Source organism: Dunckerocampus dactyliophorus, chromosome 2 (genome assembly GCF_027744805.1).
Source record: "Dunckerocampus dactyliophorus isolate RoL2022-P2 chromosome 2, RoL_Ddac_1.1, whole genome shotgun sequence".
NCBI lineage: Eukaryota > Metazoa > Chordata > Actinopteri > Syngnathiformes > Syngnathidae > Dunckerocampus > Dunckerocampus dactyliophorus.
Window position 1 is genome coordinate 22,501,497 of NC_072820.1, and position 26,185 is coordinate 22,527,681.

At 41.0% G+C, this 26,185-nt stretch overlaps 1 protein-coding gene across 3 annotated transcripts; it reads left to right on the forward strand.

Annotated features, from left to right (window-relative positions):
• Window positions 1-25,646, forward strand: atp6v1h (ATPase H+ transporting V1 subunit H). Of its 3 annotated transcripts, none has more exons than XM_054767438.1 (14): window positions 1-118; window positions 1,410-1,554; window positions 2,601-2,700; window positions 2,778-2,867; window positions 4,952-5,065; window positions 5,537-5,641; window positions 7,427-7,486; window positions 8,316-8,413; window positions 10,995-11,187; window positions 15,989-16,167; window positions 16,244-16,369; window positions 16,519-16,620; window positions 16,704-16,817; window positions 25,302-25,646. In XM_054767438.1, the coding sequence occupies exons 2-14, from the start codon at window positions 1,451-1,453 to the stop codon at window positions 25,369-25,371; spliced, it is 1,455 nt and encodes a 484-aa protein (XP_054623413.1). In that variant the 5' UTR covers window positions 1-118; window positions 1,410-1,450; the 3' UTR covers window positions 25,372-25,646. The 3 variants fall into 3 exon arrangements, with proteins under 3 accessions (XP_054623413.1, XP_054623412.1, XP_054623414.1); XM_054767437.1 differs by lacking the exon at window positions 1-118 and adding an exon at window positions 905-997; XM_054767439.1 differs by lacking the exons at window positions 1-118; window positions 7,427-7,486 and adding an exon at window positions 905-997.
• Window positions 25,647-26,185: the final 539 nt, after the last annotated feature.

The following is a 26,185-nucleotide window of genomic DNA, read 5'->3' on the forward strand; positions in this document are numbered from 1 at the left end:
CTCCTCTCCTGATTCGCTCTTGCTCCCCGGTGGCAATGGAGAACAGCTCGTCTCAAACTACACATGGATATGCATCTTTCATCTTTATTATTCCGATTACGGATAAACTAACTCATCGGTAAGATGCCTATTTCAATAATAAAAGTTATCCATTCAAAGCTAGTTATGGAGCAAAAAAGTGAACTGTTTGATGGCTTGCTTCCCGTCATGAACGCCACTATAGAAATGCGTGTTTTCCACACCTCAGTTTCTTAAGCTATTATTTCATGATTAATTGGAAAATGTGCCCATCGCTGAAACCTTTTTAATATGTTGCCTTGACTTTGGCTGCATTATATTTTGATTTTTTCTTGTATATCTGCAATGTTTGATAGCAAATGCTAACTATGAACTTTGTGTCCATTGACCGCTATATAGCTCTTTTGACTGACATATTACCGGTACTCTGGTTATGTACGCAGCTATTGAGGAATTATGTGTAATTATTTTCATTGCCATATTGAATTGCATTGTGAATTATTTGTGAATGATATCAACTGCTTTGATTACCTGTAAACTTTGAAACTGTGAATGTGAAATACTAATTATTAGTATTTAGTATCATAGCTGAAAGTTTACCGGTTAGATTTTATACTGTATATATGCTGTATGTTATATAGTATGAGATAGATAATGTCGACTTGTAACTAGCATGCTGAAAAAGTGTGTGCACCCCTGATGTACATGTACAACTACATAAATACTCATATTTATAAATATACTAAATATATATTTTTTCTATATTTATAGTAGGAGGTAGATCTTTCAACTTGGTCATTTTAAAAGTAGCTCGCAGGCAGAAAAAGTGTGAGCACCCCTGCTGTGCTGTTTTCCTTTGTAAAACAAAAAAAACAAAAACAAGTTTGTTTCCGGGTAAAGACACGTGACTGCCTGTCTATCAGTCACGTGATCCGGCGTGACGTCTCACCAGTCAGCTGACGGTAAGGGCCCTGGCTAGGTGAGTGATACTACCTCTTTCATCCAATTTCGTGTAAAAAATGGATTTGTATTCCCATTTTAGTCCATTTGTAGTGTCATTGAGTGAGCATTTGCCTCAGAATGATGCTTTGGTGAAAGAGATGAAACGCTTATTAAGCTAAGATAGCCTAGCACTAGCACTAGCACTGACACTGACGAGGATTAGTATCCGTCGGTTAATTTGCTACAAGATTCTGTTAGGCAGCTGCGAGCTAACATCTCACACAAAATGTCTGCTATGTTTTAATTATCTATAATACATAAATACAGACGCGAAAAGAGCTGTTAAACCTATGTCACGACCGTGGGCACGTTCCTTACTACTAGTGAATCACTAGTCACGTTTACAAGTCTAAAATAAAATGTCAGCTTCAGCACGTCCATCCACGCAGGTGGTATCTCTGAATAAGAAGCTCATCTAGCGCCATTCAGGATGGATATCCGGGGGGCCGTGGACGCTGCTGTCCCCACCAACATCATCGCTGCCAAGGCAGCCGAGGTTCGCGCTAACCTGGTCAACTGGCAGTCTTACCTGCAGTAAGTAGCACAAATTAGCTTTTATTTTCTTATTAATTGACTTACTGGAGTGTCTTTGTGTCATTTGAGCAGAGAGAAATGGAGTCAGAACGTTGAGTGGTGCTTCCTCTTTCTTAGGTCTACAAGAACGAGACGATACGAGATTTTAACATTACTTTTTAGAAAAGTACAATTCAAAAAAATATGTCACAATATATTGCACTAATATATCTACTAATATAATTTATAGTATGGTACAGTGTTCCCTCATTTATTGCAGGGATAGGTTCCCAAAAATCCACAAAGTAGCCGACTGTATTTTTTTTACAATTATTATATGTGTTTTATTATTTATGATACTGTATACGTTTTATACACTTCTCAGACAGGCATGAACATGTTCACATTTCTCTCCTTATTAACAGTACTTTATTTGGTCTCAAAAAATGTAACATCATTTAGCGTCAATTTATATATTTTTTGACTTTTTAAAAAATTAATGTTAAAATCTCGTCTTGTCTCGTTCTCGTGGACCCGACCTTGTGTATTGTCACGTCTTGTGAGTTGGGTGTCTCACGACACCCTTACCTCCGACACATTGAAAACAGGCCCCCACCAGTTGAGAATCACTGCGCTAGACCATTCAAACCATGATGGACTTGGGTCCACTTCCCCCTCCTTTTCCTGTCCCGCTGATCTGTACTCTACTACTTGTTATGACCCATTTACTTGTCCCATCGCTTCTGTTTTGCTGCGATTTCTCTGACTTTGTCTTTGACTTTGCAATTGCATTACAAGTCACACGATTGGCCTTGTGTGAGTACGCCCTTCATCTGTTAACACTGTCAAAAGCTAAAACTATACAAAAGGAATATATCATACTATAATATATTACTTAGCATATATTAATTTTATTTTATGATAGCATCTCATCATCACAGTGACTGCTGACAACAATTCTGGCCCTTGGACAAATGTAGTTGATGACCCCTGCTTTATATGCTTGGTTTTTGGTCCACTGCTGCAGAACATTTTGTCCAAACTACTTGAAATGTTTCGTTTCTCAGGAGTCAGATGATTTCTGCAGAGGACTGTGAGTTTATCAAGAAGTTTGAGGTGGCCAACTCGGAGGAGAAACAAGTCATCCTGACCAATGAAGGCCATCAGGTATCTTCTCATATTAGACCATCCATCCATGTGTTGTAGGAGTTTGCATTGAATCTTATGTATTTTGTATTTTGCAGTGTGCTAAGACCTTTCTCAACCTGATGGCTCACATCTCCAAGGAGCAGACTGTCCAGTACATCCTGACTCTCATTGATGATACTCTGCAGGTATTGTACCGAAACACACTTTGGTCCAAATGTATTTAGACAAGGCTGTGATTATAGTTTATTTCCTTAAACTACACAGCAGGCGATAATTGAAGAGAGGCTGTTTTTTCCAAACTTGGACAACTCATTATAAATAATAACTGGTGGTATAGTGGTAGGGCCCAACCCCCAGCCACTAGAGTGTTCCAGTGCCGGTCCCAAGCTCGGATAAATGGGAGTGTTGCATTAAGAAGGGCACTAAGCCAAATGAAAAATGCAATTGACTCGCTCTGACGACCCTATCTGGAAAAAGCTGAAAGCCAAAAATAAAGGAGAAAAAAAAAATGGTATGTTTACATTTGCACAATTCAACATACCGTAGACGCCCCTACAACGCAAATAATCCGTTCTGAGAACCTTCATGTTATAGGGATTTTATGTTATACAAAGCGTAAAATACATGTAAGTAGCCTAATCCATTCCAAGATCTTCCCAAATTCACCCATTTTGGTCCTTCAAAATATTCAAAGTCCACCAAATATGGTGGGAAAATATAAGAAAACAGCATAAACACAGTACAGTCCAATATAAAATAAAGTAATAAATAAGATAACTGTAAATGAATAAAACTGAAAAACAAAAACAATCTTACCGTTCATGTCTTGATCAGGAGAACGCAAGTGGGGGGGGGGGGGGGGCTGTCTATCACACACAAACACGGAAGCGCTGGATACATCAGCCAATGAGATGAGAGCGTAGGCGGTATTCCGATAATCAGCCAATGAGATGAGAGCGTAGGTGGTGCTCCGATAATCAGCCAATGAGAGCATGAAGCGTCTGAATTTGTGGATAACTTCCTGCTTCCTTTCGATCGACAGCTTCTCCCTTTTTTCTAATCACTTACACTTGGTTTAGGGCCCATGACTACGGTAATTTTAACACAAAGTAAAGAAATTAAGAAGAGATTTCAATGCGTGCAAACAAGTACGATGAGGAAGGGAGCTCACACATAAACTGGATGCACTGGATAAGTCAGCCAATGAGATAAGAGCGTAGGCGGTGCCCTGATAATCAGCCAATGAGATGAGAGCGTAGGCGGTGCCCCGATAATAAGCCAGTGAGAGCGTAAAGCGTCAGAAGGCGTCACCAAGTGTACTCTCTTAGTCTCTGTCACTTGCACCAACTTGACGCTTTACGCTATATGGAATTCCTTCCGTAATACGATGCAAAAACTTGACATAAATTCTTTACGTTCAGTGGAATTTACATAAAAGGAGGTTTACGTTATGCGAGGTACTACTGTATCTGGAAAGGAGTAGGAAGAGCCAGTGTTTATTTAATCCTGCTTCTTCTCCATACCTATTACTGATAATTCATTCACACACTGCACAACAGTGCAGTAACAGAACCAATGTTGCGGTCAGTGGGAAACTGCTCAGTCAGCATTATTAGCGCTGATGAGTTCATTGTGAACAACAGTACGACGTGAGACATGCATGACTCTCACATCAACAGCTCAGTATTAATATTTTAAAGTGCATGCAAAGTTTTGTACAGCTGCTGGATGCAGACCACTCATGACACTTCAAATGGCGCTACTGCCATCTTGTGGAGTTAATTAAAAAAAAACTTTAGTTTTGACCTGGCCTTGAAATATGATTTTAGGAAAAACTAAACTTGAAACGCTTGTATGCGAGAACAACGCTAAAAACCCACAGCATTTCAGTATGTGGAAGGAAATTATGGAACGGACTGGGTTAGAAACTCAAACAAAGCACCAAGATGAGCAAATTCAAAAAGCAGTACAAGCAGTTAATACAAGCAAAATACATGAAGAAAAGTCTTTAACCTGTTTTGTTATGCGTGTCTCTATTTATTATTATGTATTATTATACTCATTATTATATATTGTGAAAAATCTTAGTAATTACATCATCATGTTGTTACATTACCTTATTATTCTATGTATTAAAAAAACACATATGGAATAGCGGAAATGAATAAATGTACTGTGGAACTGTGAAATGAATTATGTGATGTATGCCATTGTAACTTGCATGCATGTTCAAATAAAATTAAATCATTATCATTACCATGTTACACAGGAGAATCATCAACGGGTGAATATCTTCTTTGACTATGCCAAAAAGACCAAGAACACAGCCTGGTCCTACTTCCTTCCAATGCTGAACCGCCAGGACCTCTTCACCGTCCACATGGTGAGTTTGTTGTCTGCATCATTATTATTGATAGCACAGAAACTACAGCCTTCACAAGAAACCCCTTACTAACAACAGCATCAGCCAGAAGGATTAGAGAGACTAGAGTTATTTGCGTCAAATTAACCTTTTTCCGCAGGAGAATATCACCCTATGAACCTTTCAGGGATGTTTCTAATCATAGCAAGCCATCAATAATTCCTCACAAAGCATCTCACCCACCTTCTTGTCATAAAACAAGCAATTACTGGCTTGATGTTTCCATGGCAACCCCCTAGGCATTATGGGTGTGCTAAAATAAGATCAAATTCCTGAAGCCTCTTTCATTTCTTTCATAGAAATAAAAAATTACCTCAATTATCGTATGTTAATTTCTGTCACTTAAATACAGAATTATCACCTTCTACTATCACCACGACTGCTGTGTACTTTATACCATCTTTCCTGAATCTGACATTTGTCCAACCGTAGGCGGCAAGGATCATTGCCAAACTGGCTGCTTGGGGCCGCGACTTGATGGAAGGAAGTGACCTCAACTACTACTTCAACTGGATCAAAAGCCAGCTTAGTTCACAGGTACATCAGTCGTTTTATGTTTGGTGTGAGTAACAGGGTTTCCGAGGCTGCTTCTGTTCAGCTTTTTTGATGGAGAAATATGAGCATAAACCCATATTTAAACATATGCCTGACTTGTTATACTGTACATAAGATAACACTTTGTAGTCTAATAGAATCTCTTGAATGCGCTCCAATGACAATTTTAGGTACATGCAGTACAGTTGTTCATCGCTACATCGCTCCCTCACTCTGTCGTGCGTTTTTTCAATAAAAGGATTGCTGTTTTGTGGTTAAATACGGCCATAGTTGGCCTGGCTGGCGACCAGTCTAGGGTGTACCCTGCCTCTCGCCCAAAGTCAGCTGGGATAGGCTCCAGCATACCCTCGCGACCCTAATGAGGAGAAACGGCATAGAAAATGGATGGATTAATCATTAATCGGCCGTCTTTTGTGTCACTTCAGGGATTTCGTAGCCTGCACACAAGTGGTGTGCAATGTGACGTAAATAAAGTTAGCAGTATTCTCAGAGTGTATGTGTAGTCTGTGTGTGTAGGATGGCTGCCCCCTATATCAATCAAGTGACAAACGTCATCTTGAGGATGAATGATGATTCATGTCCATCTTTTTTTGTAATGCCATGTGATCAACCCGCATTACATTCTAGAAAGGAATATTCCCAATGCTAATGGTGAGTTATGTCTTATTATTAGGGCTGTCAAATTATTGAAAATGTTAATCAAATTAATCACAGTTCTCCCCTTAATCATGATTAATCACAATTTGCAACCTGAGTCAGCAGCATGACAAGTGCAATAAAGATATTTTTACGCTCTACTGAATGAGTAAAATGAATCTGACTTCCAAGATGAAAGATTATATACCCAAATGTCTCTCAAATGGACTTTCAGACAAAACTGAAGGTGATCAAACTTTTACCACAAAGTAACACAGCTTTTTCTGGAGAAGATAGGGTGCATGTACACAAATAAAAGGTAAGGGTGCTGCGACCAAGACCATTTCCGATTTAAGGCCACAAATGAGTTTCTTTTTAATAAATAAATAAAGGGGACTTTTTTTTTTTTTTATGAAAGTGAATTATTTTTGTAACTATAATAGAAAAGAGAGCAACTTGTTACTTTTATCCCTGTGATTGTCTTGCGCACTGGAAGGGGCGTTGCAAGGGAGGGAGGCAGGCTTATAGGGAGGAGGAAGTGTCAATAATTTGTCGGCTGTGTTGACGATAATATAATTTATCGGCAATAATTTGTAGGGCATCTAGCAAAATTTGTTATCATGACAGGCCTAGATGCGGTTCATGAAGGGTTTAAGTTGTATTATTTCCGATGGGGAAAAACTGTTTGGACAGACAAACAAATTACAGGTACAAATTACACTACCCTGGAACAAATTGCGTCTGACCTTGTCGGTTCCACTGTATATAAAAATGTAATGTACCTCTGCTGTGAGATGCTCAAATGTGTTTTAATTTGGAAAAGGGAGTACATTTACCTTCAATTAAGTTATTTTCCACTATTTCCAGTAATTGCTGTCTGTTGTGTGGGCTCATGGTGACAGCTTGTGTTGTTCTAGTAACACACATCATGATCTGAATTCAGATAAAGGGACATGTGGTAAGGCAGCGTTTCATTTGTATTCAGTGTTGATTTCCTTCTCAAGCTTGCTTGCTTGATTTGTTATAATCATCTGTCCACAGCAGCCTCACTGTTTGTTCCAGCATGGTTCTTCCATTTTATCTGCAACACAGTCCGAAGGCATCGATTTTTTTTTGTCTATCTCTCATTAGAACCTGCACGGTACAGGTCAAGACACAGGCTCAGGAGCAGGAACTATATCCCCCAGTGAAGTGAGTATAAGTGAGGTCCTCTTACTCTGGGCTTATGCAAGCTGGCCTCTGGACTTTCACCTTTTTGCCGTCTCGCTAATAAACAGCTCCTGACTGCGGACGAGCAGAGCGCGCACAGAAACGTTTACTTTTGAGACAGCACCTGGCAGGGGTCTCCGCCTCGACAGCATGATGTTTGCTGCCACTGATTGCTTTTAACACTGACAACCTGCATGCTGTATAAGCCACTTAAGGTGCTGCAGGCATGACAAACAGCTTTCCCTTTGGCCTTTATGAAACCAGGTTAAACTGGAGTAGCAATTTGCACACCAGCAGTAGCAGCATCCATTATTGCTGTTTTTCCTTCCCCAAAAGTCAAATTATTCTGAGAAATGTACTCAGTAGAAATTGTTTCTATTAACTGAATGCAGTCTTGTCCCTCTGCATTTTCAACTAGGTAACCTCCTCCATCTCCTCCATCTTCACTCTTCTTCTGGCTGGACTGTTTTTGCTTCTATTCACCTTCCAATGACCTTATTAATGGCATCTATTTTCTCCTCTTCTAATCTCTATTGACATGATTCTGCTCAGGTGTGATGGGGACACTTTGCCCTGCTCTCACGCTGCATTGCACCGTTGTGGTAGCATGTTGCTGATGCACATTCACACAGACTGCATGTGTCATGCCTCAGGTTTGATAGGAGGTGCTGGTGGTGGCGTAACCTTTGAACTGGTTTCCTTCTCGAGCAGTCGACTTCTCGAGCAGTCTTTTTAACGTTGTCTTCTTCCGATCACCCAGCGGAGGCTCACCGTGACACGTTGGTAAATGTTTGGCCTTTGTTCTTTGCAGAGCTCTCAGTATGTCCAGTGTGTGGCCGGCTGCCTTCAACTGATGCTGAGGGTGAATGAGTACAGGTTTGCGTGGGTGGAGGCCGACGGCGTAAACTGGTAAGTCAAGCCACTTTTTGAGTGGAACTTCTAAGGTAGAGCACTATCCGTGGGGGTAGTATTTCTCTCATAGGAAATTGGACTGCATAATAATCAATTCAAACAGGTGCTGTATTACACCTTTACCTTTATTTAATGCACGGGCAATGTTTTAGCTAACATTTTAACATTCTTTAACTGTAAGTGTAAAAATAAGTTAGGATCTATGATAGTGAACAGAATGATAATTACTGTAATGCACATCATTGTAAAAAAAATATATATAATCATACTGCTGATATCACCGTCGCTGTAATAAAACCAACAACATAATAACACCCTGGTTAACTCAGTGAGTAATGTGGGGAAGTACGTATGTACTGTGAGTGTGCACATGTACAGGTATCTCTGTATGTGGGGAAGACTTCATATATATAAAGGTGCAAGAATGTGTGGGCGTGTAATTGTCACTGAGAATGCATGAAAGGAAAGGGGCCGCCCTCCACCTCCCAGAGAGCCCTGCCCCAAATAGCCACCAGGCCCACAGGGGCAGGCAGCACAAAGATCAGCGCCCCAAGAGCCAGCCCAGAGAGCCCTCCCCCCCGGGAAGACCAGCAAGGGGCCGCAGAGAGGTAATCCCAGCCAAAGACAGGGCGCCGGCGGGCCGGAGTACCGCCAACCCCTGAGACCAGCGAGAGATCACACCCCACAAAGGCAGACGAGTACCGGGGGCCACACACCGGCAGGCCCAGAGACGCCCCCACAACCGGAAAGAAGCGGCAATCCCCTCCCACCGCCACCCCCAGGGAGCGGAGCCCGGCCCGCCCCAGTCCAACCCCTGCCCAACCCCCGACACATGACCGCCCCGCCCAGGGATGCAGGACGCACACCCTCCACCTACCCGGCGGAGGCACGGGTGGCAGAGATGTATTACCCAGCACCCGACCCCACGGAGCAAACCCCTGTATGCCCCCCACCCCAATAAATAATTAAAATAAAAAAATCAATAAAAGCACACACGCACATACACACTCCTACGCACCCACGCGCACGCACATACACACTCCTACGCACCCACGCGCACACATGTGGGCGCTACACTGAGAGGGAGGACGTCGTAACTTTTGTTCTTTTTAATTAACAATTTAAGTTTGATCTCCATTATGACTCCCAAGGCAGTGAGGCAGACTCGTCTGGTGGCAGCGTGTAAAAGGGAAATTGAAATTGGACAGATGCTCAGTGGAGAAATCAACATTCTGACCAAGCTGCTGAAACACTGACTATTATGAAGCATCAAGATGTTGTCTTTGGACATGTGAAATATGTATATATATGTAATGGACAGTGATAACAGCACAAGCAGCGTTGTGGTGACAAGACAACCACAGGGATAAAAGTAAGAAATTGTTCTCTTTTTTTTTTTTTTTTTTAATTACTGTTCCATTTAATTCTTGTATGTAATGTTTTATAACTGTATTTCATACAGTTAGGTCAATATATATTTGAAAACTGGCACAAGTTTTTTTAAACATACAGTATTCCAATTATAGTTATGTAATGGATGGACATGGACATAAAGTGCAGACTCTTAAGCTTTCATTTGAAGGTGTCCACATTCAACCACTGTAAACATCACACCGTCAACACACACATCATGGCAAGCCACAGCTCTCAATTATGATGACAGACGGCGGCACAGTGTAGCTTCCCACAGAGTCACACAGTATCTGAACCGGGGGCCAAGCAGTGCAATTCCAACACCATATATGTTTCTGCTAGTCCAAACAAACATCTCTCTAGTCCATTCATTGCAACACTCTCTCATTGTCTCCAGACAGAGCGTGAGATGCGTTCATGGACACTCCGAATACGTTAACCCGTGTAATCAACATAAAAACACTGCCCTAATACTCTAATAGGTGAAAACGTGCATGCTCGCACAAGGAGCATTATTGGAGTATTGGAGTATTATTGCTTTAAATGCTAGTCTGCCAAACACATGCATAGTTAATGAGTTACCCTTGTGTGATCCTTGATGACAGTGAGTGCTCCATCTTTTTGAATAAGTACAGCAAAAAAAGATACAAAAAACGCCAAAGAAAAACCCTGCGCAGAATGAATGAATTGATGCTTGATTAGCCAAGGTCTCTTGCGAGTGATGATGCGACCTTACCCAAATTGTTCCCACAAGGTTTGACGCATCCAATTGGACAAAATGTTTTGGAAAGATAAAAGAATTAAAAATCAGGGGTGAACTAATGGGTTTAGTTAACTCCTTATTTTGTGCGGATGTCTTATGCTTGGCTGCGGGCCTCATTTGCATTTACATCTTAGGTCTGCCTCTCTCCACATAGTGTCTCTGCAAATGGTACCCCCTCCCATTCTGGTGCGAATCATTCATTTTCTCTGTTTGAACCAGCTCCATTGTATTCCAAGCCATCATTAGGGATAGCTCGGCAGCATGGAGGCACACTGCTGTGAAACCTCGGCCATTAGGAAAGCGATTCGGCACACAAAATATGACTTCTCATCAACATTTTTCTTTGCGCCACTTCCCTTTGTCCTAATTTATTTACCTTTTTCCCCCTCCCACCTCTTCAAGTATAACAGCGGTGCTGAGCAACAAGTGTGGCTTCCAGCTCCAGTACCAGATGATCTTCTGCGTTTGGCTCCTGGCCTTCAGCCCACAGCTCTGCGAGCAGTTGAGGCGCTACAATGTTGTGCCCGCCCTGTCTGACATCCTGCAGGAATCTGTCAAAGAGAAGGTCACTCGGATCATTCTGGCTGCCTTCCGGGTAAGTGCAAAGCCTCCCTACTTTGGTGGTATACTGTATGTCTCCAAGTGCACTCAAATATTTACAGTCGACCACAGCACTTTTCACTTGTAATTGGGGTTCCTGCTTCATTGCCTCAGGGGGGGCAAACTGAAATGACTCTATTAAACAACAGAAGACGATTAAAGAAACTAAGTCCATAAAAGTTACATAAATAAGATTTATCGCCACCCTGCTCTGTCAGCTCCCTGCTGTTGTCGGTCAATACCAGCGATGAATATTTAATGAGCAGCTGCCTTGTGGAGCAAAATTCCTAAAGTTTGCAAGGACAAAATATGAACGTCAAATGATTCTTCTCCCCTGGCTGCGCTCTTTGCAAGCACACATGAAAGCAGGTGACCACAGCAAGCAGTAAATATAACTATGGCTACAGGCGGGTTAGATTTCCAGGTGGTCCTCAGGTTACGATCAAGTTCTGGAACGCATACCTAAATTAACAGTTGAGGCACTCACAATGTACACAGAACGAATGAAGAACATAAAATATAGTAATAAAAACACAAAATTCAAGAATTAAATAAATTTAAAAAAATTAACTAATTCAAAAAGGAGGGACCAAAAAACATTACGCTTCTTAGTTACTACTGTTGGTTTCATAGGAGCAGATTTGGCATGCACATGGATATATTGTAGCAACCTGGTAGTTATGTGTAGTGTTCATTTTTTGATTTCCGACTGTCTATGAACTTGGCATGAGTCCTGACTGTGCATGTGCATACACCTGTGTGTGTGTGTGTGTGTGTGTGTGTGTGTGTGTGTGTGTGTGTGTGGCTACATGTATAAAGGGCAGGAGAGTTTGCTGATGTTGTTTTGGCATGGTTTGGCCGACTGTAGCTGGCGAGTAGCCTGACAATGAAGAAGGGGAATACGAGCCACTTGCATGTGCTCCTCAAACACAACCATCCTGTCCAGTTTTCCTAACTGGGGGAAAAAAAAACTACCGCTGGAGGTGCAGCACAGCCTTTGTCCCGACAGTCAACGCTTACTGAGGTGTTTGGTGGGCAAAGTAAATATACGGTAAACAAAATGGCACAAAATGGCATACACTCACAGACAGTGTCGTTGGCTACATGGTAAGCCTTCCTGTTAAGGAATAATACCCGGTGTTCATTATTTATTCAAGTGCAATTTTCTTTACAGATGCTTGATACCCCTTTTATTTATTGTTTTTATAGCAGTGTGTGCTTTTTATAGGAGTGTTTTTTTTTTTTGTTTTTTTTTTAATAAAGACAGAGAGACGGTCTATTTTTTTGTTTTTGGTTATGCTTGTGATTTTTGTTTGAGTGCAATTTTTGCTAAAAGAGACAGTCCATTTTATTTTCATTGTTTTTTTTTTGTCTTTTTTTTGTTTAATTTTTTATTCCAATTACAATGTTAAATACTCTTGAGAAATTAAAGTTTATTGATTTTGATACAATGTACTCGCATTATCATGCCATACAATTAATGAAAAAAATTGTCTCAAAAATGTCAATAATATTGATTATCGACTATAATTTGTAGGACAATTATCGTTCAGCAAAATTTCTTATCGTGACAGGTCTAATCGAGTATTGAGAGTAGCGTGGCCGCCTGTGAGCCATGCGTGAGCTGCGCATAGTGTATTCTTCAGCTGTAGCTAGTTCTCGAGTAAGTCTCTGTGTTTATGGACCAAAACTAAGGTTTTAATAAATTTATGGGAGCTTGTTCATAACCATGAAACGCTGTAAACCGGGGACCACCTGCAGTGCTTCTCTATACCAGGGGTGGACAAACTTTGGCCGCATTGACTTAAAATATAAATAAACTATTTTACGCCTGTAATTGTAACAGCCCACCTGGAATTGTTGTTAAAGAGTATTTGAACGTCCCTGCTTTTTACTTCCCAGACAGTAGCGTGGGTAGGTTAAGTTGTGTGTCACATATGTGTTGACTTGTGTTTGTGTTTGTTTGGCATCGTGGATGAGGTACAGTAGTTGTCTGGATCACTGCATGTGAAAAGCTACTTGAACCATCAAAAGGTTCTCACACTGACTCACACGACTTGCAAGTCATGTTGCCAGCTTGTATGTTCAAGGTTTATATTAAATACTTTGGAAGCATCTGGGGCCGGATTCAAATGCCGTAGTTTGCCAACCCCTGCTCTGTACTTTCAAATTACCGTTATTTACGGTGTACAAGCCACTACTTTTTTCCCAAACTTTGAACCCTGCAGCTTATACAGCAGTGAGGCAAATATGCGGTCATATGTCATGTGGTTATAATGCTGTGACATCTCGTAGATGTCACAGCATTTCAGGACTACTGCTAATCGTTTAAATATGTATTTCGGAAAACGCTATTATGAAGATAGTCCATCATAAGGCAAAAAAACGCGGAGAAGCTACCTTTCTCAGCAGTTGCTAACCAAGTCACTCTAATTGAGTGGGGCCGGGTATGCATGCATTTGCTCCAATTTACAGTGAGCAACAAGAAGCACAATTTATACTAAAATCAAATGTAAAACATTGTTGGATTTGGATTATTCAATAAACACCATAAATATACCGCCAAGATTGTAAAACCTATGTTGAATGGAAAACAAAAAGGGAAAGTAACATATAAAAAAGGGTACGAAGTGAAATTTGTGCAGCGATCGCATTGTTGACACATACCTGCATTCGCCGAGGTCTCTACGCACTATGATGACTCAAAGGTGGACCATAGTATCCCTGTACTGTACTGTGGTTCTCATGAAGTCCAGAGAGATAACTCCAGCATCCCGGAAATTGTGTGTAAAATCCAGTAATTCCCCAAGTGACCCTATGTAAAACTCAATGTACGCAATGTACGTAGCACCACAGGTGTACACGTCATATCCGCTCACTCATACTATACATCAATAAATAGATACAGATACAATAAACCAAATAAAACAAAATATAAAATGCTGTGTTCTCTTGGAGATGAATAAAGTATCTATGCATCTAATACTGACTGCCAAAAAATAGGCGACCGGATGTAAATGTGTTGTTCTTCTTCTTTTTGTTTATGGCAGGTCGCAACCAACGTTTAGGTTCATACCGCCACCTACTGTACCGGAATGTACACGCGTTGTGCACATGCGCTCTTGATCACGGAGTGTCGCCCGGATGTAGACGCGTTCCGCACATGCGCGTTTTTAAGGTCATGCCACAGCATCTCAATAGGATTCAGTTTAGGACTTTTACTAGGGCACTCCAAAGTCTTCATTTTGGGTTTTTTTTCTCCCTTAATAATAAGTTTTGTGTTCAGTTGTGTTGTCATTGACTAATATTTAAATTTGTTTGATAATCTGAAACATTTACAATATCATGACACTGTATGTACAAATCTTTTTATTGTCTCTTAATTTAGTGGGTGCGGTTTATACACCGGAAATTATGGTACTTTGCAGCACTCATTGTCACCATGATCATGTATTGTATTGTATTGTACTTTATTAATCCCACAGCAGGGAAGTTCACTTGTTACAGCAGCAAGCAAGATACACAAGTAAAGAATACATAGTGACTACAACATGGTTCAGGTGGTGCAGGTGTTGTAGAGCCTGACAGCGGTCGGTATGAAGGACCTGCGGAACCTCTCCTTTTTACACCGTGGGTGTAACAGTCTGCTGCTGAAGAAGCTGCTAAGGGAACCCACAGTGTCATGTAGCGGGTGAGAGGTGTTGTCCATGATGGATGTCAGCTTAGCCAACATCCTTCTCTCCCCCACTTCCTCCACGGAGTCCAGAGGACCATCCAGGACAGAGCTCGCTCATGGTTCAATATCCTACTTGAGGATACATCCACAACACTTGAAAGCGAACCATCACTCTTCCACCTGAGGGGCTCACTGGAGAGATGCATTCATAGTTGTCTACTGCGTCACAAAGCCTGCATCGGTTTAGCACAGGCTGTCAGCAAAAATAATAATAATAATAAGTAGTATGCCAAATCATGTCATTGGGATATTTTGATGAAAAACCTTGATTTGGTAGCTGGTAGCTCACAGTGGCCTAGATGAGCACAATAGGCGCCATGAATGGCCTTTGATTACATGTCTGCAGCATGATTTGCAGCTCTCCTTGCCATGCTCAACTCTTATTCTGTCTGTTCGCTATTGGACACTTATTTTTGTGTGTCATTGACAGCCTTGTTCGTGTTAAGGGAAATATGAAGTTGGACGGCACTTCCATCGGGATGAACAATTCCCATTTGAAAACATTTACATTTATGAGTGACATGCTGCTGCTCATGAACAGCAGAGGCGGGTGGCAAATGGAGACATTTTCTCTCAGCATATCATGTTATTTCAACACAAGGACTCACTGTTGCCCCTTTAACAGTTTGTTTTTTTTTTTAACATGTTGACTCAGAGGGAGATGGGATGATCCAAATGTTTTCCATCTAGTCTTCTGCATATCACCGTTGCTCCCAAACGTGCTCATTAGTTGGTGATTGTGCTGAGGGAAAGAGCAGCGCTGCCATCTGCAAGTGCTTGAACATAATGGTGGTGTGGTGGTGGTGCGCGTGTGCCATTTTAATTCTGTTGCTGTGTTATTGTATGTTTGCTCGGCAGATAGACTGCCTTTTAGTCCTGCTGCTCAAGCCGCATTTCATTTGTGTCATCTCAGTGTATCAACTACTAGTGTATCAACAAGTGAAAGTTAAAAATGACTCATTTAATTACTCACACTTAACTTTCTAGTAGGATTTCACTGAGATATGCTCATTGTCAACACTGTGGTTGTCGTCCCCCCCCCCCCCCCCCCCCCCACAAGAATCTCCTGGAGAAGTCATCAGAGAGGGAAACTCGCCAGGAGTACGCTCTGGCCATGATTCAATGCAAAGTGCTGAAGCAGCTGGAGAACCTTGAACAGCAAAAGTACGATGACGAGGATATCACTGAGGACATAAAGTTCCTGCTGGAGAGGCTGGGAGAGAGTGTCCAGGATCTCAGGTGCCCCTCTTTCATGGAGCCGTGCAGTCACACAAAAAGTCACACTTATTTAATTTTGTATCCTTTCTTTATTCAGCTCTTTTGACGAGTACAGCTCTGAGCTTAAGTCGGGCCGCCTGGAATGGAGCCCCGTGCACAAGTCTGAGAAGTTCTGGCGGGAGAACGCCGTCCGCCTAAATGAGAAAAATTATGAGCTCCTCAAGTAAGAAGAAGCGGAATTTTATTCAGATTTCCACACGCAGTTTTATAAGTGAGGGCCCAGATCATTTTGGAAGGAGTCAGGAGAGATGCGATTGTCAGTTTGACATGTGCTAGCAATGTTAACATGTCCTTTACAATCTCCTCCTTGAGGATATTAACCAGGCTCCTGGAGGTGTCTGACGATCCTCAAGTCATAGCTGTGGCGGCTCACGACGTCGGCGAGTACGTGCGGCACTACCCACGTGGCAAACGGTAAAACCTTAAGCTTTGTTTCCCTGCCTGAACCAGTTAAATATCCTCATGTATTTATTTATTTATTTATTTTTGCCTGTTAGAGTGATTGAGCAGCTGGGCGGGAAGCAGTTGGTGATGAATCATATGCACCACGAGGACCAGCTAGTACGCTACAACGCCCTGTTGGCTGTGCAGAAGCTCATGGTCCATAACTGGTATGAACACCTCGATGTGTGGCACGTGTCTCTGTACCTGCTAATTAGACCACTGCTCCAGTTGTCACGAATGCTTAAACTGATCTGAAGTCTGTAAACTTCAAATGAAATGCACAACAAAACTAAGGCCTCAAAGGACCTTTAGTCAACTAGTTATTGAAAGCATCGACAAGGCCTTTTAACGGCCACACCAACCATTTTAATATTCATCAACATATACGCTCTTTAAAGCATAATACCCGTGTCAAAGAATAGTTTTTGGAGCACTAAAAAACACTTAATGGTTATTCACATATAGTACAAAAGGTGAAAAAAGCTGCCACTGTGTATTTTGTGACACTCAAATTGTCCATAAATCGCCAATGTTTGTTTTCAGTCTAATTTACTACTGTGCCCTAAAACCCTTGTAGCTCCCTGGGCAACAAGACTACGGTATGCTATTTTCTAATCTCAGTGAGCATGGTGCTCGCTACACACCAGACAGATGCTCACTTAAGCAACAAGAGAAAGTTTTCATCCAAAGCAGGCCAGCCCCGGCTTATTTTTTTTATTGGTCCGTGTTACATTGTAGAAATAAACACAAAAAACTGCAAAAAAATGTGAACAATAGAGCAAAAAGGCACAATGTAAAGAGAACTGGCTGAAATGTTGACACTAGGGTTGTCAGTTGATTACAATTTTGAATGAAGATTAATCACCGTGTACAAATAAATCATGATTAATCACCACTATGTCTGAAATATGCATTTTCATTGTATTTTTGAACAGAAAGATAAATGGCAGGACACGATTATATATATTTAACATACTGTGAGTATTTAGAACAGTATTGTAATTTTAAGCAGTACAGTAAAAATAGTACAACTAAGGGACTTCTTCCTGTCATGTGTGTTTTTGATCCCTGCAGAGCTCTTATTAAATGTACTTTTGCCACCTTGTGGCTGTTTTTATGGCTGAAAATTGCCCTGAAGTGAAATGCATTAGTGTACAGTTGCATCATCACCTCTTTTTGCCTCTCACGCAAAAAAACGTAAAAGACGTATAAATATGTTGTGGGATCGGGCTTTGGGGTTTATAAAAATGTGTGTAGTGTAATTTCATCTTTGGTATTGAATGAGTTAAAGAGCAGCATTTTTTTAAATTTTTGCGATAACTTACTATGAAACTTACTATGGCCGCTATAGGCAGGTGGCCATTCTATACAGGTGGCCGCTAAGACAGGTTTGACTGTATATGACTGCCATGGTTTCACCTCGTTCCTGCTGTTGTTTTTTGGAACAAATTCACACAGGAGTTGAATCCAATGCACAGAGTGGACCCTCTTCCTGCCTGTTTGGAGGCGAGAGAAGAGGGAATCAAACACACATGCACGTGGTAATATATAGAGGCTGGCAAATTGACTTCATTTTCATTTGTTGTGTGATTAATTTATTAGCGTCCCAGGCCTAGTGCCTGCAAGACTGTTTTTTGTCTGAACGAGAAATCTCATCATGTTGTGATCTCGTGATACAAGATTTCGTGACACCCCTAATATATAAATGATAGGGGTGTAACGATTCATTCACCACATCAATGCATCGATTTATAGGAGGACATATATCAATCTAACATCGTTTAAAATGTAATCAATCGATTGAATGGCTACTAGCAAATAAAGCATTGGATTTAAGCGCGGCAGGCTTTATACAGATGTGGGTTTTTTTTAAGACGTTAAATGTTACCTGAAAGTCTGCCTGTCTGTGATGTTATTGTCTTGCGGGTATGCGGTGGTCATGGGAGTTGTAGTGGACCTTTTGAAATACAGTTGATTCGCTGCTTCTTCTTTCAGTCAGTTGATTCACTTCATTCAGTGTTCATATTTAACTCAAATGTCCTTATTTGAAACTCCTTTTAAGTTACATTTATGGGGACAATATGCAAAGTAAGAACGTTTTGTGTACTATTCTTGCTTGTAGGAGACAGGTTGTAAGTTTGGTGGAGAGCACTGTATTTAGTCTGCATGGGTGTAGAGGAGAATGGTCACGTGGGCACAGGTGGGTGTGTACGCTTACAGTACAGTACAGAAGCAATAAGTAAGTGTAAGTGTGTCACCATGGTGGTGACCCGAATTAGACCACACACATACACGCATAATGTGTGTGAATGTGAATGTCCGTGAATGCATCTCGCGGTCCGTCTAGGGACAACGAGGAAGTGTCGTTGCAATGCCGAATGGACTCGAGACGTTTATTTAGTTTGTTTAGAGTTGGAAACACATAGATGGTGTTTGAATTGCACTTCTGTTGATGTGTTCAGGTCAGTTCTAAAGGTGCGAGTTCTCGCGAGCTGTCTCCACCTTTTCAGCAAGGCATGCTGTCTTTTTGTCAGCAAACGTAAGATATTTCTGTTGTATTTGTGTTTGTACAGTCCCTAATTCCCACTGCTGAAAGATTTAGTAGCTTTTGCTACAGATTGCGCTGCACTGCATACAGCAGCACTTTCCCTTTAAACTCCATCCACCATTGACAGCTTCAGCTTTACAGATGCCATGTCTGAAGAGAAGGGGTGTCACAAGATCTCGTGGGATTAAAACATGACAAGATTTCCTGTTCGTAAAAACTAGGGACGATAATAAATAAATGAATCAATCACACAATAAATGAAAATGAACTTGATAATTCAATAAATTGCCATGTGCTTGTGTGTCTGTTTTCCTCGTCTCTCCTCAACGGCATGAACGGAGTGAGCGCTTTTGTCAATCATGCAGTCTCTTTGTCTCGGTGGGTGCGGACGAGGCCGGTAGCATACACACAGACTGCAGAAGAGTGTAGCGTAATAGATATTAAATTACCGTAAATTCCGGTGTATAAGCTGCTTCTTTTTTCTTAAACATTGAACTCTGCGGCTTACACAGCGGTGCAGCTAATTTAAAAGCATTCAAATCTCGTGACGTCTCCTTTACTTCAGAACTACTCCTAATTGTTTAAATACTGTCAGTGAGGAAACAATAGCACTTTCTTTGGCAGGAGCCAATCACGAGCTATCAGTGCACTCACAATGAGCATGTCAACCCATTGGAAATCGCAGGAGGTCATTATATATATACACCAGTCTAACAACATAACAGTCATACTCACTTTCAAAGAACACTTTACCAATAACACTAAATTAATCACATAGCAACTTAAGACTCAAAAAGTGTCCCTGACAAATACACAAACATGTCCCAGTATGAGGTTAAAATGAAAAATAAACATTTTAAAGTTTTTCCATAAGGCATTCCGTCTGAGCAACGCATTCATTGTGACGCTGTAATGACGTCAGCTTCCATCTGGGCTTTGGGCTCCGGGCCCCCTTGCTCCCTCTGGTGGACAGAGGCAGCATTGCAGCGCCATCCACCATTTTGTATGCTTTTTATGCTCCTCCAATTAAATGGTTTATTCAAATGAAGTGCATTATGGGAAAACTGTAAAATGTTTTTTTTCCATATTAAACTCATATTGGTACATGTTTTATATTTCTGAGGTAAACATTTCAGTGTTAAGTTGCTGTGTGATGAGTTGAATGTTCTTTGTAAGATGAAACCATGACTAATGACCTCCTGCAATTTCTAATGGGTTGACAAGCTTGTCATGAGTTTTTTTATAGCTCATTACTGGCTCCTGTCAAATAAAGAGCTGCTTGGTCCTCACGGACTCGTGCGTGCTACAGTATGTCATTTTATGACGTGGACATGTGTGGCTTATACACCGGTGCGGCTTATATATGACCAAATCTGTGTTTTTTTCTCCAAATTTAGTGGGTGCGGCTTATACTCCGATTCGGCTTATATTTATGGAATTTACGGTAGTAGATTGCAACATATTGTCATATATTTTTTAGATTTTTTCCATTCTACTTTTCTTAAAAGTAATGTTAAAATCTCGTCTCGTTCTCGTATGCCCAATCACGTGTATCGTCTTGCCTTGTGAACGTACCTATGGAGTGTCTCGTGACTGTGTCGACACTAATTATAATAATATAATTACATTAATTACACTAATTATAACACACAATTAAGACGTTTTGTCCAGATAGCTTAGCATATTTTCATTTAGTGTCACTTTTTTCTGAGGGAAAAAGTGACACTAAATGAAAATCAAATTGAGGTGTGCTGTTTATTTTTTAATTTATATATGCACCCAGCAGTTAAATAGGGCCTGCCACTTATTACAGGGAAAACAACCATGTGCGTTTAAAAAAAAAAAAAGGAAATAAAAAAAAAAAAAGGAGGTGCTGTCAATAAACTACATGCACAATTGAGCTGTTTGCAGAGTAGCATTGATTCCAGCATGATGGAATGCTTTTTGGGGGGTTGAAAGCGTTCAAGAGGGTGACTGATTGCCGCCCCCCACCCCCACCTGCTCCTCATCGGCTGCATTGTTTATGTCTGTTTTCAAGGTGACGCGGAAGTCACAGCAGATTATTTGCTGCCCACATGCAAACCAACGCGCCGATGATGATAGAAAAATGCAGGGTGGTGCCCTGTCTTTTTTTTTTTTTTTTTTTTTTCCAGGTGTAAAATAAAAAGACATGATCAAATCATCGCGGTACACACACTTTGAGTGATGACAATGGTCACAGTGAGCAAAGTCCTGCGCTGTCATGACAACAGCACAGCACTGTTATTTCACCTTGTGCCTTTTTATCTGTGATCTTGAGTATTCCTTTTTCCCCATTTCATTCAACACCAGTAAATTGACACTCTTGAGTTGGCATCAACAGCTACGTATTGAATGCAATCATAGAGGACTAATACTAGTGGCGGACTTATCTTTATCAGAGAGTGCTCCGAATTTTAATTTTCCTGCGTCAAAGACTTCTTTTTTGCGTGTCTTGAGAGACAATTTGATATTTCGCATGGCACCTAAGGTGAGTGTAATGGTGCCTCATGGAAATGTCAGTGCCAGACAGAAGTTAGCTTTCATTATCATTCACTGAAGTTCAAGCCACGATTAAGCCTGTCACGCTTATTCAATAAATCGATTAATCGAACAATAAATAAAAACGAAGTCAATAATTTTGCCGGCCTCAATAAATTGACACGTGCAAGCGTGTTTTGTTTCCTCTCTCTCCTCTCCCTTTACCACGCTGGATGACAAGAAGGGATCACTCTGCATCTTTCTGGGCACATTGGTTCTCTATTGGAATGAACACAGAGAGTGAACCTTCCTCTCAAGCGTTCATCCTCTTTGTTCAAGTAGGTGGAGGCAGGGCTGCTAGTGACTTGATACAGAGTTCAAGTCCGCCAGGTTAGCGTGAGCACAAGTGTCGTGAGCAAGCAAACGCAAATATGAATGAAGGCACAAAAGCGATTTTTAAGCCAAATGCCACAGCTCCAGTGTGGGAATATTTCATTTTCAAACCGAATGAACAGGGTGAGCGCAACACCGACGAACTGATACTGCATGTGCCATTTGTTGGATAGTAGAGACAATGAAGAAGGGGAATATGAGCAACTTGCATGCACACCTCAAACACAACCATCCGGTCCAGTTTTATCAACTGGAGAAAAAAAAAACAGCTGGAGGTGCAGCAGAGCCTTCGTCCCGACAGTCAAAGCTGACTGAGGCGTTTGGTGGGCAAAGGACCGTGTGTATAAACAAAACAGTAGGGGTGCAACGATTCCTTGAATAATTAGAGTACCTCAATTACAAAAAGTAATCGAGGATTTTTTTTCTGCCGTGAGCAATCGCTTATGTCACCCACGCAGAGGACGAAGAAGGAAGCGGATGTTTTTGAAGGCGTGGGAAGATTGAAGAGGCGAGAGAAAGCAACAACAAAAAATGACGCGTGCCTTCTCAAAAGAGAAGGAAAACAAAATATAAAAAGAGACAGAAAATGTGGCTAAACAGCAAGTTGAATACCGTGATGTGTATCCGGTGCAACGCAGCACTTACATACCACAATAGCACAGTATATGTTGCGGAATCTTCTTCTAAAATTAACATAGTGCAAATCAGTGAGATTAAGGTTAATGTACCTTACTAACATAACGTTAGCCATGTGGAGGGCTTGCTTTCTCTTAAAGGGGACCTATTATACGAATTCTCTGGCCTTTGTATTGAGTTCTGGACTCCTATAGAGCAGCTACACACAATAACCCACACAGAAAGCTTTGCAGATCTTCCAGACTCTGCACCTCTTCCTGCAGCGTTTACTGCCTCCCGACCAAACGGACTGTGTAATTTACTCCATCCCCAGCCCTCCTCCAGGTACGCCTCCCGCCGCGCCCACTCCGCTGTGATTGGTCACACTCCCAGGCACTCCAAAGACTTCCGGACAGCTGCCGAACCCCTTTTTTGTCCGATTGCTTACACAAAATAAACACAGTTAAGACACTGATAAATTGTTACTTACATCTTGTTCTCCTGACTCTTCAACACGACCAAGTACCGTTGGAAAGGCGTCGAACTTCAGCAAGAGTTTGACGGATAGTCCAGTTTCGTATTGGCCCATGTTCTCTTAACAGTCCCGTGTGAAGTGCCGTTGACAGATGAGCATATTTTTCTCTTGCTGGCCTGGAATCAGCAACTCCAACCACTTCTGCCTGATGCATGCCTCTTTAGGCACACCCGAACAAACTTTTCCTGGGAGTCATACGTGCTAACACTGTGAACAGAGCAGAGCGAAGCAGAGCGGGGGGAGGGCGGTCCTACAGCGTTTTAGGAAGTTCGGGTTGGATTGATGTCAATGGAACTCTGTGTTAAAAAAAAACCTCTGTAAAACACAGCGTACAGAGCCGTCCAAAACGTCTTTCAGGTCTCACTTCAAAATGCGCAAACCTCATTATCTGACGCGTTGGCATCGTTTAACATGAGGATAAAACATTGTAACAACATTTATAGGTCAGAAAAGAGGAAAAGCATAATAGGTCCCCTTTAATTATGACTCTAGAATGTGTGTCGGTTTATTACGATGTTTACGTGACTTTTTACAAGGTTTATTTCATCTGCAAAAACAGTGCTGTGAGTTAAGAAGATGGAAAATAACAATATTTTAGCTCACTAATCAGTAGCTGCTCATTTCTAGCAGACAGTACTGTGTAATGGAACAAGGAAGTGCATGTTTCACTCACTCAGTTGAGAGTAATGTGTTCCACTACAGGTGTCTTCATTTGACTTTGAACACTGCAAAAACTCAATATCTTATCAAGAATATCAATATCTTACTTTTAGTCAATGCACAGCCATCAACATAATGTAATATGTAATATGTCTTAGTAAAGTAATTACTGTTTTTCTCCTTTTCGAGTAAATAGTCTGGACTGGATGGATAAATTCATCTACAAAAGCACCATTATGTAGTCCATCAGACCCAAGAAAATAGTTTCTTCCTATGCACAATGTGTATTTAAGAAATAAAGCGGTTGATTATCTAAAAAAAATTAAACCAACTGGTCGTTCATTATTTAGTGAAATGTTTTATTTTTTTTATTATAATTGGTCTTTAACCAAGCAAAAATATGTTTTTTCCGATTGATCGAAAAAAAATTTAGTAGGATACTCAATTACTAACTTATTCGATAGCTGCAGCCCTACAAAACTGCACAAAATGGTGCACGCTCAGACAGTGTCGTTCGCTACAGGTTAAGCCTTCCTATGAAGGAATAATCCCCGATGTTCATTATTTCTTCAAGTGCAATTTTCTTTAGAGACTTGATACTCCATTTTATTTGTTTTTGTTGTCGTGTGTGCTTTTATTGGAGTGTTTTTTCTTAATAGACACAGAGACGGGGTTTATTTGTATTGTTTTTGGTTATGATTGTGATTTTTATTTTGGTGAAATTTTTTGCTAAAAGAGACTCAGTCCATTTGATTTTAATTGGGCTTTTTGGTCTTTTTTTTTGTTGAATTCATTATGTTGTTAATTTTATTTAAAAGCTTGTGAGATTCCAATTACAATGTTATACTTATTATGTTTATTGCTTTTGATACAATGTACTGTTGTTGTGCCATATAATTAATTTTAAAAAATGGTCTCAAAAATTGTTAATATCAATTATCGACAATAATTATTGTCCATCAAAAGTTTTTATCGTGCCAGGTCTAGCCACGATGATGTCAGGCCGAGATGTAGGCTCCCATAATCGGATCAAAACATTGCCATTCTCAGTGTTTGAAGGATGGAGTTCCATTGTTGAAAAGTGCAATGTAAACTGGAAGGATTGCAGCATTTTACACTGCTCTCTAGCTGTAAGGTTACACTGATGAGACAGTACTCACCAATGCTAACATGTGAGTCTATTTATCTCACCGGAGTTTGCCATGTTTACGAAGTGTGTATTGACAGGTCACGGTCTGGTACAGGCCCTCTGCAAATATCGGAACTATAGAGAGAACTTAACATAGCCGACGTTAGCTGTTTGCATTTGTTTGTAGTTGGCGTGCAAAGCTAAACCAACCACTTCCTGTCGACTTGAAATGACATCTTTGTTCATTTGTACTCAACACTTTTGTTCGGCAGGGAGTACCTGGGTAGACAGCTGCAGTCCACCGACCAGCAACAAGCTCCAGCTGTGGCGGCTCGAAGCTGAGTTGTCCTTGTGTGTGTGTGTGTGTGTGTGTGTGTGTGTGTGCGTGTTTGTCTCTGTCTGTTAAACTGTGCATATATGTGCCTCACTTTGCTAGTGAATGACCCACGTGACCAAGTTGTTCCTCCTGCACCCCAAATTAGCTCCCATGTGTTGTGACTTGATGTCTATGATTCAGTGTACTAAATAAATAAAAATATTTAAGGCTTGTCTGTGAAAGCTGATACGGTATGTGTCCCCTCAATAAAAATCATTATTTATGGTGGTAGCGTGTCGCTCTCCATTTCTTGCTGTTGCAATGGCATCAGAGGGATTACCTTTTGGGATGAATGAGTAGACGTCTTGGCAGATTACATTCGATTGTGACAAGACAAAAACGCATAGTGTTTAAAAATAAGCAATTAATAAAAAATAAATACAAAAAATAGAGACTGTGTGATTAGCATCCATCCATGTTCTATGCCGCTTATGCTCATGAGGGTCGCGGGTTTGCTGGAGTCTATCACAGCTGACTTCGGGCGAGAGGCGGGGTACACCCTGGACTGGTCGCCAGCCAATCGGAGGGCACATATAGACAAACAACCATTCACACTCATTCATACCTATGGACAATTTACAGTCACCAATTAACCCAACATGCATGTTTTTGGAATGTGGGAGGAAACCGGAGTACCCGGAGAAAACGTATGATTAGCAATAGATGGAAAAAGTGTTAAATTTAATAAGGCAATTAATGACAAATATAAAATAAAATAGAGAATGTCTGAATAGCAATAGACGGAAAAAAGAAGCGTTAACAAATTAAAATAAACAATTC